Raw genomic sequence first — 13,547 nt, 5'->3', positions numbered from 1 at the left:
CCTTCACAGAAACATCTAGAATTATGTTTGACCAAATATTGGAGTACTGCAGCCTAGCAAATTTGACACGTAGCATTAGCCATAACAGATCTATCTTGATTCACACACACACATTTAATTCAGAGGTTTCAGTTCAGCTACCATGCGGCTAGAAACAAAAATCCAAATGCAGGTTTTAAACTTACTTAAGAATCCCCTTATAGTCTCATTTACAAATGGGAACAGTTTTTATCTTAATGAGTACTGCAATTCACAAATGATTAATCCTTCCTTGTTTGCTACAAGTAGTAACCCAATTTATGCTAATTTGAGCCATGCATATTTGAAACTGTGCTCTATATTAATCAGTCTCATCTTAACTTGCAGGATTTAAGATAATATGAGTTGGCCCTCCTTGAAATAAGAAGGAAATCCACTAGGAATGATTTCATTTCAGGTTCATTGTTAACGATTGCCCTTGTCGGCATTTAGCTAATGAACAGGGACACACTATCCTTGGTCTGAATTACATAGTCTTGAATTATGTTTTTGAGTTGTGTGTCCTTTTCTTGAAACTTAACCATACAACATTTAGTGGGCATTCTCTTGCTACATTTAAGCTAATTTTCTAGCAAAGCCTTTTAAAATACACTTTAAAAGCTTCATGAGTGTCACATAAAATATTTTTCCTTAATTATCCAGAATGTTAGATGAACACAAGCTTCACCTTTAATTGTGACTGTAATACAGGAAATAGAAAGAGTATATCTAGCCACTAAAGAATACTGAAAATTCTTCTGCCCAACCTTCACCACCATTCCTAGCTGAACCTAAAAATGTCAATCTCCTTTGAGCAGCAGCAGTAGAATGTGTGCTCACATCACCAATGACTTACTTAATTCTTCTCGTGGTTCATTCACTAAGTCAGGTCCAACTCTTTGCTCTGTGTTCTACTGTGTCCCAGAGTTTGCTCAAATTCTTATCTGTTGAGTCAGTGATGGTATCCAGCCATCTCATCCTCTGCTGCCTCCTTCTCCTTTTGCCTTTAATCTTTCCCATGATCAGGGTCTTTTCTAGTGATGTGGCTCTTCACATCAGGTGGCCAAAGTATTGGAGTTTCAGCTTCAGCATCAGTCCTTCCAATGAATATTCAGGGTTGATTTCCCTGAGGATTGACTAGTTTGATCTCCTTGCAGTCCAAAGGACTCTCAAGAGTCTTTTCCAATAGCACAGTTTGAAAGCATAAATTCTTCAGTGCTCAGCCTTCTCTTTGGTCCAACTCACATCTATACATGATTACTGGAAAAACCATAGCTTTGACCATATGGACCTTTGTGGGCAAAGTAGAATCTCTGCTTTTTAATATGCTGTCTAGGTTTGTCATAACTTACCTTCCAAGGAGCAAGTGTCCTTTAATTTCATGGCTGCAGTCACTGTCCACAGTGATTTTGGAGCCCAGGAAAAGAAAATCTGTCATCCCTTCCACCTTTTCCCCTTCAATTTGCCATTAAGTGATGGGACCACATGCCATGATCTTATTTTTTTGAATATTGAGTTTCAAGCCAGCTTTTTCACTTTCCTCTTTCACCCTCATCAAGAGGCCCCTTTAGTTCCCCTTTACTTTCTGCTGTTAGAGTGATGTTATCTGCATGTCTGAGATTGTTGATATTTCTCCCAGCAATCATGATTGCAACTTGTGCTTCATCCAGGCAGGCATTAGTAGTTTGCTTAAGTAAACTAGTAGCAACTGATAACAATCTTGGTCCCTGGCCACCTTATTGACTTAGGGGAATTTAAAAATCAATGACCTATATTGCTCACTGGCCTAAAGGACCAATGACTGATTACAAATCCCCAGTAACTAGCTCTGAAACATGGTATAAATCATTGACTTCTTTCTGAGAATGCATTGTCTTTAAGACAAGGCCTTATGTGGTCTCCTCTATGACTTAAACTTTACATTTTTAAAAGTGCAGTTCAGAATGTGCTTCATATACAAGTGGATGGGGTGGAGTGCAGAACTGGCTGAAACGTGGGATGATAAGAATCTATATCAGCTGACTAGCCCAGCAGAAGGGAAATTCAGTGAAGAGGAATATGGTGATCAAATTATTTCATCTTCCGAAGAATGTGGTTATCAACTTCATTTTCAAAATAGAGCAATTTTTTTTTTATGATTTCTAAATTTATTCCCAATGAGCTTCATATTAATCTTATTCTAGGTTATGTATACTACCAGGCACTCTTACTTTTTAGCAAGAATACCCAGAGCCAATTTAATTACAGAGAAGAATATTATTTTAAGATCATATTTTATTTAACTCATTTTATTTAATTTTCTCAACGCTGCTATCAGGGTTATTTATTATTCTTATACTTTACAGATGAGGGAACTGAAGCCTTAAGAGAGATTAAATAACAAGGCTGGTTGCACCCAGCTTCCACATTGGAAGGACCCAAGCTTTAAATCCAGACAGGCCCACTGCCTTTACAGATGATGTATTAGGCTAATACTTATTAAACAATTAATTTATAATATTTGGTTGCATTAAAAGGAAACTTAGAATGAAATTCTTCTTATGCTAACCAAGAATCTTCTTAGCTAACGCTGTCTTGGGCACAAGGGGTAAATTCAGTCAATGGGATAGTTGGCTCTTCCTGCCCTACATCAAATGTTGGGTGAATAATCCAGAATCCTGGATTCCTCATAAAATTTTACTTTTGCTTCTAGAATGGAGTTAGTGTGCATACTCAGTCATATATAAACATTATCTTGTGTTGTGCTCCTAACTAGAATTTTTCATCCTCACAGCTCCACTGGGAGTAAGATAGAAAAGGCAGTGGTTACCCTAGAAGATTGGTTAAATAAAATAAGGTTACCGCTTAAGAATGCATCCAGTCTCCAAATTAATTAGTTAACTAGTCAAAGTTGTTTTTGAGAGTTCACTGGGATTACTTTGCTAAGGTCAGTAATACAGAGACTCTTTATTTTCCAGCCAGTACTAATGCTTCCAGATCTCCCTGTCTTGCTGTTTGCCTAACACAGTGCTGAGCACTTGGGAGGCCCTCAGGGAAGTGGGAGATGGATGGATGGATGGGTGGATGGATAGATGGAAGACAGGATGGGAACATGCCCTGATCAGTCATCTGACATGGGGAGCTCAGGGACTCTTGACTTGTAGTCAGGAGATCTAACTTGAAACAAAACTCTGTGTCCCTAATTTGCTATGACCTCAGGTACATCATGCTTACTTTAGGAGCTTCTTGTTTTAAAATCTGTACAGTAGGAAAAACTGACTTTTTTGAAAATTAAGTACGGTATTATCTGTGGAAATGTTTAATAGTAGTTTCTTAATAATGTGTTTGGTAAGTCCAAATATAATCACAACCAGTTTACTCTTACCCATTTGTTCTAAATGGGTATACTACCCATTTAGAGTATACTACCATAGGGCTTGCCAAACAGCTGGTAGTTTCCCGGGGGCAATTGTACTTGATTTAAGAAAACAAGATTTTTTTTTTCCTTTAAGAGATTAACCTTAGTAATTATGTTTTATTGCGCTCATGTTTATTAACTTTTTACATCTATTTATACTATACCCCTCTAATGCCAGCTGGTAGTGGCTGAACCTGACTGTTTGAGAAATTTAGTCTGTAATGGCATATTTACATCTTATGTATCATATTTACATCTTTATGTATCATACATACATAAAATGTATCATATTTACATCTTACCATTATTTGGTAGATGAGAACATTCCGTAATTAGTAAACATATAACTTAAAATATATTTGTTGCTTTTATTTGCAGAGTGTCCCTACATAGTCAACAAAATCTCATGACGGTCTCAAACCTTGGTGTTATATTTGGTCCGACTCTAATGAGAGCACAGGAAGAAACTGTGGCTGCCATGATGAATATTAAGTTTCAGAACATTGTGGTTGAAATTCTGATAGAGCACTATGAAAAGGTAGGCTGAATTTGCACGTGGAAGTATAACATTTTGTTATCTTGTTTCTAAGAAGCAATTTTGCACTTGAATCATCTATGATCTCATTGTGCTCTTGGGTTCCTATATGGTGTCAGTCTTATAAATTTTGTATAAATTATTTATGCAGACTTTTCTTTTCTTTTTTTCTTATTCAGTTTTTACATACTTCTCAAAATCCTCCAGGTGGATGGTTTCCCTTCTTTCTACATCATTTGCTTGTCAAGATTTTCTTCCTTAGTATTTACAAAATTAAGTTATTACTCAGTATTCAGAAAATACTTTATAATCACTTTATGGTTAAGTCTGTTGTAACTTTTTTATCTCTTTTGAATTAGATTCTCATTATACAGTAGAACTAATATTTTAGATAAAAATCAGAGAACAGTCTTGAAATCCTCTTTATATCCAGTCAGTAAGCAGGCTTTCTTTAAGAGTGAGATCTTAGAACAATTATGAAAATGAGAAAATGGGAAGACCAAAATGATCTGATTGTTAAGTGAGCTCAGCCATAGAAGGTCTAAACACTGTGATTTATTTATGTCTGACACCGTCCTTGTGAGAGGATGGGGGTGCCTCTTTCCTTCCCAGTTGCTCTATGGTGCCTGTAGGATAGGCTTGGAGCCTTGCTCAGACTGGAAGTACTTTCATATCCCTGGAGTCCACAGCTGCATCTTGTAGCCATGCTTAGACGCCTGCCTGCAGCTTGTCACATTCTTCGCAGCTCAGGGCCAGGGCATGCCAACACCTTCTGAGAAGCCAGGGGCTGCTAGCTGGGGAATGATAACAGCAGGGTTCTCTTCCCCTCAGGTTATGTTCAGGATGAAGGGGAAGAGTGACTGTAACAGTGAAAAAATCAGCCTGTCTTGACATAGACATTCGTTGCTATTTGACACATTTCTTAAAAATATTGGAAAATCTGAATTTCACTGCTGGGGAATAGGGAAGAATAAAAAACCCAGAGAAGAAGCATTGTTCAGTGTAAATGGAAAAGAAAGTTGTAATTGCTCTAGAAAGTTTATTTCTTGGCAGGCAACTGATTCAGGAGCATAGAGTTCTAAGATCATTTAATAACACTCAAAACTTATTTTATGATGAAAATGTCAGTGTCACCCTTCTGTTGACCTCGGTCCCATTTTTCTTCCATGTAGATTTTTCACACTGCCCCAGACCCCAGCATCCCTCTTCCTCAGCCTCAGTCTCGATCCGGATCCCGGAGGACGCGTGCAATCTGCCTCTCCTCTGGCTCCCGGAAGCCCAGGGGGAGGTATACTCCGTGTTTGGCAGAACCCGACAGTAAGTGTCCCACCCTCAGGGAGATGCCGTCTATGTTAATTCAGCTGTATCCCACCTTATGGGCAATTAGGTAGAAAGAGGAAATGTCCTTACTGACGCTGTCTCCCAACACCAGCACTCTCCACCACATTTAAATGTTCTCCGTCAGGATAGATCTTGGACAAGCCAATTCATTCCTGCTGCAAAGGGAAAAAAAAAAGTAGTTTTTGCTCAGTGCCCTTTCCTGTAGCTGTGATTAAGTACATCCGGTGCTACTTTGTAGCAGCTTTTATCCTGTTGTCAAAGTGGTCGGGAAGAAAGCCGGGGAGCCTGGCCCAAGCAGGCATTTTCTTTCTTTCTTTCCTTCACATTATGTTCTTAAAGCATCATCTCTCAGGTATCAAAGTGTCTGAAAGAGAGAGAAAGGAAATAAAAAGAGATTCTGCACCACACATTATCCCTAACTTATTATTCTGAGCCAAGCCCCACCATAAGATGGGTGGCAGCTTCAGCTCAAAGCATGAGTTCAACTTTGGCCATTTTTGTTGTATTTTGTACACCCAGCCCTCTCCGTCCACCCTCAGTTTTCCCCACAATTGCTGTTTAGATACAGTATTTGAATATTCCCTTACTGTTTCTCTCATGTTTTTTCTTACACCATAACTTTTAGAAACATTAAAAAATACACCCAGTTAAACATCAAGTTTTCTTATGTTGGTATATTCTTAGCAGGGAAAGGAAAGAAATCCTTCCTATTTTCTTCCACAAGCTTTCCTTTTAAAAATTGTAAAAAAAAAAAAAAAAAAATTGATAAAAATAAAAATTGTGGAGCTGCTGACATTTAATAGCACCTTTTCTACCAGGAGGACCCAGACACATGGTAACTCAGAATCACCTAGGATCAGAAAAGTAGAAGGCAGGAATATGTCTCAGTATTCCCCCTTTCCATTGATTTCTTATATCATCAAGGCATCTTGCCTCTCCTACTGGTGAGTCCTATTTCAGAAGCACATTTTGTCTGATTTCAAGTCAGCCCCACTGATGCTTCAAGAAGCAACATGATTTCATAGGGACACATAGACAGCCTCCCTTGAATAGTGTAGTTCAGGTGAATGTTTTAAAGCCTTTCTGCACAACTGAGGACAGTTCTCTAAGCCAGGTCTGGCACTGCAGTGGGGTCAGGTGGCTGCAGAGCATTTGGGAGGTTGAGATCAGAAGGGCCCCATCCTTGACTCTCCTGTCTCTGCCTGGCCTGCCCAGGCGATTCCTACAGCAGCAGCCCTGACAGCACACCCATGGGGAGCATCGAGTCCCTCTCCTCTCACTCCTCTGAGCAGAACAGCACCACGAAGCCTGCCTCCTGCCAGCCCAGGGAGAAGTCCACCGGGATCCCTTGGATTGCGTCCCCATCGCCCAGCAACGGACAGAAGAGTCTTGGTCTCTGGACCACGAGTCCCGAGTCAAGTTCTCGAGAAGATGCAACCAAAACGGACGCAGAATCAGACTGCCAGAGCGTCACCTCCGTCACCAGTCCCGGGGACGCGTCTCCACCCATCGACCTGGCCAAGAAGGGGCCCTATGGGCTCTCAGGACTGAAAAGAGCCTCGGCTTCCTCCCTCAGATCCGTCTCTGCAGCCGAAGGTAAGCCAGGATTGAGCTTGGGCTAATGTCGTGTCTCTGCGTCGCCTCCCGGCTTGTGGAGCCTGATGACTCAGGAGGGAGGCGTGAACAGCAAGGCCACAAACGCTGCTTCTCCGCTTTGTCCCTGAGCTGGGAGCTTTAAACCTCCTGTGTGCTGCGGCATTTTTCCTGGACCTCTCCCTCTCTGAGTGGTGATGTATTTGCAATTACTTCCGATTGTGATCTCCTCCCCTGAAAGACGGACTGCTGGGCTCGGAGAACATTCTGTGCCTTCTCATTTGGACACAGAGACAACAGCTTCCTTTTGTTACGCCTGTGGACTGTGTTATTGCTATTATTTTGTCTAACAGCACCTCGCCTGTTTTCTTGGGCTTTCTTTTCAGGAAACAAGAGCTACAGTGGATCCATTCAAAGCTTAACTTCCATAGGTTCCAAAGAGACACCCAAAGCCGCACCAAACCCAGATCTGCCTCCAAAAATGTGCAGGAGGTTAAGGCTGGACACCGCCTCCAGCAACGGCTACCAGCGCCCCGGCTCCGTGTAAGTGTCAGGGTGTTTGTTTGGAGTTTTCTGTGTCTCCCGTGGGTACACAGGGCTTGAGCGTGTGCAAAAGAACCCTCGGGGTTCCCACAGCCAAACACTCATCCATAGAGTGGGTACCACCAACTTCTGTAGGACCCTGTCCTCTTCTGCAAGTGGTGTGAACGTTCGCACACACTTCAGGCACTTTCCTTGGAAGCAGGCTTTCTTTTAAGGACGTGAAAGCCTCTGTATAATATAGTGGTTTGGAGTCTGGAAACTAAACACCCACCTCTCCGCTATTGGACTGCCCGTATCCTCAGTCCTACCTCTTCGTTAGAAATACGGCTGTTTTCTAGCCGGGGTGATCTCCTCTCCTCTCCATTTGTCTCCCCAACCTGAGTACTCACTGATTCAAACAACTCCTGGAGAACAGGGAGCAGGAAAGGCAAGAGAGTGTGCTTCTAAGAGCAGGATGCGACCCTGAAGTGGAAAGGCCAGGAGGGTGGGGTGTGTAGACAAGAGCAGTGAGGGCGCAGATGGGAGAAGGCAGGGAGCGGGGTAAATTCCGAAGCAGAATCCAAAGAAGGACATTCTTCCTCCTTTTCCTCTTACGTTTCTGACTTTCGCTGAGCTGTTCCAGATGCTGCAGGAGCTATTACTGAGCATCCTTGTACATGTTATTAAGGACCACAGTGTCCTCCTGCAGGAGGCAGAATGAACGTTGTTTTAAAGATGAGGAGAACTCATCCTGGGAAGTCAGGGAGCCAGTCCACACTCACTCAGCTAGTAAGTGGCGGAGCCAGGATTCTAACCCGGGGTTCTCCAGCTTTGTGCTGTTCCTCTTATGCCCTGCCCAGTTGTAATGTGGCGGTGTTGCTGACCTTTTAATTCTTCACTGAAAGTCCGGTAAGACATTTCACTAAGCCTGTTTCCATAGGAACAACATCTTACATTCATTCATTCATCCCATTACCAAGAACCTTTGGTTTCAGAGTGAGTTTCACATATGTTCTATCTCATGGTTGGAAATCCAGCTCCCACAATATTAGCCAGATTTTGTGTAAGTTTGTTTATTCCCTGGTGTGCACAGTTCTATCCCTTAAGGGAAATGAGTTTTAAGCCAAATGTGTAAAAGGAGATGAGAAAATATAAACTTTATTCTTTGTGAGGGAAAGAGAAGAGCTTCTATTTTGTGATTTACTGATAAAATAGAACTTAAATTGTAGACAGTGTTTGTTCTACGTTAGATGTAAAATGATCCTGCAGATTATCAAATGACTCAGTTCTGGGAGAAGGGTTTGTCAATTCAAGAAATAAGGTAGGTTTTAAATATTTAGTTCATTAAAATGTCATTCAAAGAAATATATATTCTCTTCTAGTAAAAATATAGGAACTTATCTAATTAACTAGGTTGCATTGGTTTTAATTCTTTTCATTCTACACTATAGTCTCACTTTTCATGTAGTAGCCTTTCCCTTGTCATGCTTTGAAACAAGATTTGAATCCACAAATTTACTTATTGGTCATTTTTTCAGAGTTCTCTCTTTTCACTTTATAGGAAGTATGTTCAAGTATTTTAAAAATAACATGAAACAGTTTTTGAATTTGTTTTGTCTTAACTATGAGAATACAAAGCAGCTCTTGTTTTGTCTTGTGGATGTGACTCTTCCCTTGTGGCTCCATGGAGTCAATAGCAGGACTTCCAGAAGTGGAGTGGGGAGATAAAAGGTTCCTTTTCTTCTGCTCCCCCAGTTTTCTGAGGTGCAGAAAATGCAGACAGTGCAATCCCCAGAGGAAGTAGATACAGGTACTACTGTATCTACTGGTACATCTACTGTATACATCTGGTACTCAGTGAACTAGAAACTAGATCTAAAACTTACTTCTGTATTAAAACAGTTAAAATTCAGTTCATATTTTGGGGACAATTTTTAACTCATTTTTTTGTTTGGTTAACTGCTAACTCTGAATTTCGCTTTGAGCTGCGTGATTCTCTAATGGATTTTAATGAAACTTGCATTTTGAAATTATTTTTCAGTGTGGCAGCAAAGGCCCAACTGTTTGAAAACGTTGGTTCAGTTAAGCCAGTTTCTTCTGGGCGGTAAGTTCTCAACTTCCCAGTAAAAAAACATGAAATAGTGGTGACGTGGTTTTGTGTGGACGCGGCAGGTCATCTCTGACTGCTCTGCCCCTCACTTCTGCAAATGGTCAAATTCACATCTGCTGTATCTTGACAAGGGAATAAATGGTCATGACCATATATATAGCAGTTAGCATCTCAGGGTGTTACTGCAGTACCTTGTTTGTTAAAACCTTCACAAAGGAAGAGTTCTAAACAAGCAGGTTTTCTAAAAGACAATTTGCAATAACTCTTTGTACACCAAAGACTTTTTTGATGACAGTTTGTGGAAATTATTCAAATGTATATTTGGTCTTGTAAAATTTAATGTATTTTTTTTTTCTGTAAGAAGCTTCATGAACAGGCACCAAAACTGCGTACTTTTTTAACTTGTAATTTTGTATGATATTGGGGTATAGCCAATTAACAAACAATGCTGTGATAGTTTCTGGTGAACAGCAAAGGGGATCAGCCATATATACACGTGTCCATTCTCCCCCAAACCCCTTCCCATCCAGGCTGCCACATAACACTGAGCAGAGTTCCCTGTGCTGTACAGTAGGTCCTTGTTGATTGTTCATTTTAAATATACCAATGTATCCATGTCCATCCCAACTCCCTCACTGTCCCTTCCTCCTCCTCCTCCCACCAGCAACCATAGGTTTCATTCTCTAAGTCTATTTGTAAGTAAGTTCCTTTGTGTAATTTCTTTTTCGAGTCCACGTATAACAGATGCCATACCATACTTTCCCTTCTCTGGCTCGCTGACTTCACTCAGTGTGACAGTCTCTAGGTCCAGACTGTGCTCATTCTTAGTGGCCTGTGGTGCTGGGGAGCTGATTACTCCAGGTGGCGCTGGGGTTTGAGTACTCTGCCTCATCCAGGGTTTCCAGATTTTACCTTCTGCTCCATTGTTAACAGGATATGAATTATTATGTCTTACTACTATTCATTTGCTTGCTTCTAAGGTTCCTGCTTCCTCTCCTCTTAGTACAAATTGATTCTCTCATCTTCGTTAGACTTTGGTTTTAATTTTGAATATGCCTAACTAATGGATTTTTTTTTTTACCATCAGCAACTAGTGCATGTTGCAAGTATTCAGTAAATGCTTTTTGAAAAGGAATATAAATGGGAACATTGGAAGGACCAACCTAGTTTTTTTTTGGATGTACTCAGGAAATTTTGAGCTTGCCACAACCAATTAACTTAGGCTATGAAGGAAAGGGGTCAAATATGATTAAAGTATTACCATATAGTTCTTTTAGACGTTATTCAGCCATATCATTTTTATTGACCTTATAAAAGTATGTGGACCTTTTCAGCAGTTCTTAAGCACCTACACAATATAAGGCTTGTCCTGCTTACTAGAGACAACAATAAACTTCAAACTCTGTTTTCAAAACCTTAGCGAGCGCACTCGTAAATTAGTGTTTTTAGAGGAGAGCCACTTTGGTGTCTTAAAGTGTCTTAAATTTAAGGTTAATGCCTTGAATTTATATAGCAAATCCCAGCATACTTGCATGTACCTTACCTCTGTCTTCTGCCTTTTTATCAAGGCAGGGTGAAAACTAGCTCAGAACAAACATTTCCCTGAAACTATCACCACTGTCAGGCCTTAATATAAGGGATTTAACCTTGCTACCTTCTGTCTTGCAAAAATGATTGAATTGCTCCACTAGATGGAGCCCTTTTATTAGGAAACTCTAAACAATCTATTAAGTACTGGCATCAAAGAGATAATCTGTTAAGAGCTTGAAGACAGCAAGGTATTCATGAAATAAATTAGTATGACAGTAAATTAATGAAGCTGTTATACAATAAGTTTACTCACATGTTCAACACTCATCCTATGCATTTAAAACGTACTTTTATACTCCAAATACTCTAAATCCACTTCTAATAAGCTGTCAGCATAAATTTAGAGCTCACTCAGTGATACACTGAAGATTAAGTCTTAGTCCGCAGTACTTGTGGACGGTGTCATAGCTTTTCACCTGTCCTTTTACTTAACTGTGTCTGCCCTTATGCATTTAGGTAAAATAGTTACCTCTTTAAGCCTTCAAAGGGGAAGCTTAAGTGGCGCATCCCTGTACAGACGGTGTGTGTCCAGTGCCTTTGTTGGAAGAGATGGGTTTGACGTGGACCTGAGTCACCTCTTTTCTCAGGATGTGCTGGCCGCTCTTAGCTTGCTTGGGGGTGTGGCTGGTGCTGGAGGAACCAGAGCCTCTGCAGACTGTGAGTGAAGCTTCTCTTCTGCTCAGTGACCATCACTGCCCTGCCAGGGACTGCAGCTGATCTCACTTTCGTAGAGCAGAAATCCTGATGGTCTGGCCTGACCTGGCTCTGTCCCCTTTAAAGTGAAGTCAGTCAGTCACACCCAACTGTTTGCAACCCCGGGGACTGTAGCCCACCAGGCTCCTCTGTCCATGGGATTTCCCAGGCAAGAATACTGGAGTGGGTTGCCATGTCCTTCTCCAGGGGATCTTCCTGATCCAGGGATCGAACCCAGGTCTCCCGCATTGCAGGCAGACTCTTTACCATCTGAGCCACCAGGGAAGCCCTGTACCCTTTAGGGCTTTTCTCTCTCCCTGCATTGGGACCCTTGCCTCTGAGATGTTAATGTAGGTGGGGCCCGGGCTGACTCCCAGCCCATGTCAGCTGCAGACTGAGGCCCAATACGCTGTGTGTGCAGACGCCCATGGCTCTGCTCGGCCACAGCCTCTGGCGCAAGCCCCGTTTGTTCCTCACAGCCGCTCACTGGCCTGACTTCACAGGGTCAGCAGGGTCCACATGGATGCTGTGTGCATGGGCTAGGGTGGGAAGGACCCGTGGTGGAACGGCCACTGTCAGAGGTCTGGGTAGCTCCTGATCCACTGCTGGAGTAGGCGCTCTGCCCCCCCAGGCTCTGCCGGGCACTGGCTCACCTGAGCACCCCACAGTCGAGTCTCTTCCCTAGTCATGGGAGAAGTCCAGAGCTGCACTGGAATGTGGCGATGGAGCGTTAGCTTGGCTTGAGCAAGGAGATCGCAGGAAACCCTGCAACCGCAAGGCTCGACCTCTCTCCTTCCTGCCCTCTCAAGAGGAGTCAGGCTTCCCCCAGTTCCCCAGCCAGCCAGGGTTTTTTCTCCCACTCAAGACCTCAGGACTGGGGTCCCCAGGCTGTGGCTCAGGTGCTCACTTCCTGGACAAGTCTCGGACAAGTCCCCACCCAGGAGCACGAGTTCTGATTCAGATGCTTTTCTTCCCTTCATTACGTGTGTATGTTTCAGCCTGGGTTGTACAGGAGTTCTTCTGCCAGTTTCTGGTTAGTTTTCAGTAAGAATTGTTCCACATGTAGATGTATTTTTGCTGTGTTCATGGAGGAAGATGAGTTCCACATTCTCTTACCCTGTCACCTTGGTCTGAACTCTAGGAAATCCACTTTTTTAATCTGTAAAGTGAAGGTCATGATTCCCTTTTTGACAGATTATGAGCGTGGGAAGCAATGTATTTGAAGTACACAGTCAGCTCTCCATATACTGCCTTTGCAGTATATAATAGCTAATATTGTTATAACTATTATCATTGAAACTACTTAAGGTATTCAAGCCTCTAATTAATATGTATTGGGTATTTGGACATTTATCAGTCACTTGAAACCCTTTTGTACCATTAAAATACAACTGAACAACAGAAAATGAGGATATTTCCCTCACTGACCCCCCACAATACCTATTTTGATTTCCTTCTGGGGAACTTAGGGTACTCTTGAATTGTACCTCAAAGAAGGATGAACCAGTAGTGGGTCACAGGGAGACCAGCCATTATGGGAAATACCACAGTTGGGAGATTTTAGTGGATGGTCTTGAGCAACAGAAAAGTAACACCTCTGGATTAACTGCAGGCTCTGGGAGTCATTGAGCAAAGAGCTGATCTAATCAGTGATGCACTCAATCAGATATTGAGGTGGCTTCTCTAGGAGGTTGTTGATGAGAAGAAAACCATTTAGGGTGGAACAGGTGATACTTAAAAGACCTTAA

At 41.9% G+C, this 13,547-nt stretch overlaps 1 protein-coding gene across 4 annotated transcripts in view; it reads left to right on the top strand.

Moving 5' to 3' along the window:
- Positions 1 to 13,547, top strand: part of ARHGAP42 (Rho GTPase activating protein 42) — a 348,023-nt gene that overhangs the window by 321,236 nt on the left and 13,240 nt on the right. For all 4 annotated transcript variants that reach the window (XM_003586932.6, XM_059875064.1, XM_059875065.1 and 1 more), the window contains 5 exons: positions 3,794 to 3,953; positions 5,123 to 5,267; positions 6,507 to 6,887; positions 7,271 to 7,427; positions 9,448 to 9,510. In XM_003586932.6, coding sequence (XP_003586980.1) covers positions 3,794 to 3,953; positions 5,123 to 5,267; positions 6,507 to 6,887; positions 7,271 to 7,427; positions 9,448 to 9,510 — 906 coding nt within the window. The remainder of the gene's footprint in view (positions 1 to 3,793; positions 3,954 to 5,122; positions 5,268 to 6,506; positions 6,888 to 7,270; positions 7,428 to 9,447; positions 9,511 to 13,547) is intronic.

This window comes from Bos taurus, chromosome 15 (genome assembly GCF_002263795.3).
Source record: "Bos taurus isolate L1 Dominette 01449 registration number 42190680 breed Hereford chromosome 15, ARS-UCD2.0, whole genome shotgun sequence".
Lineage (NCBI taxonomy): Eukaryota > Metazoa > Chordata > Mammalia > Artiodactyla > Bovidae > Bos > Bos taurus.
Note: the sequence above shows the minus strand (reverse complement) of the source record. Positions and strands in the feature narration are given on the sequence as shown.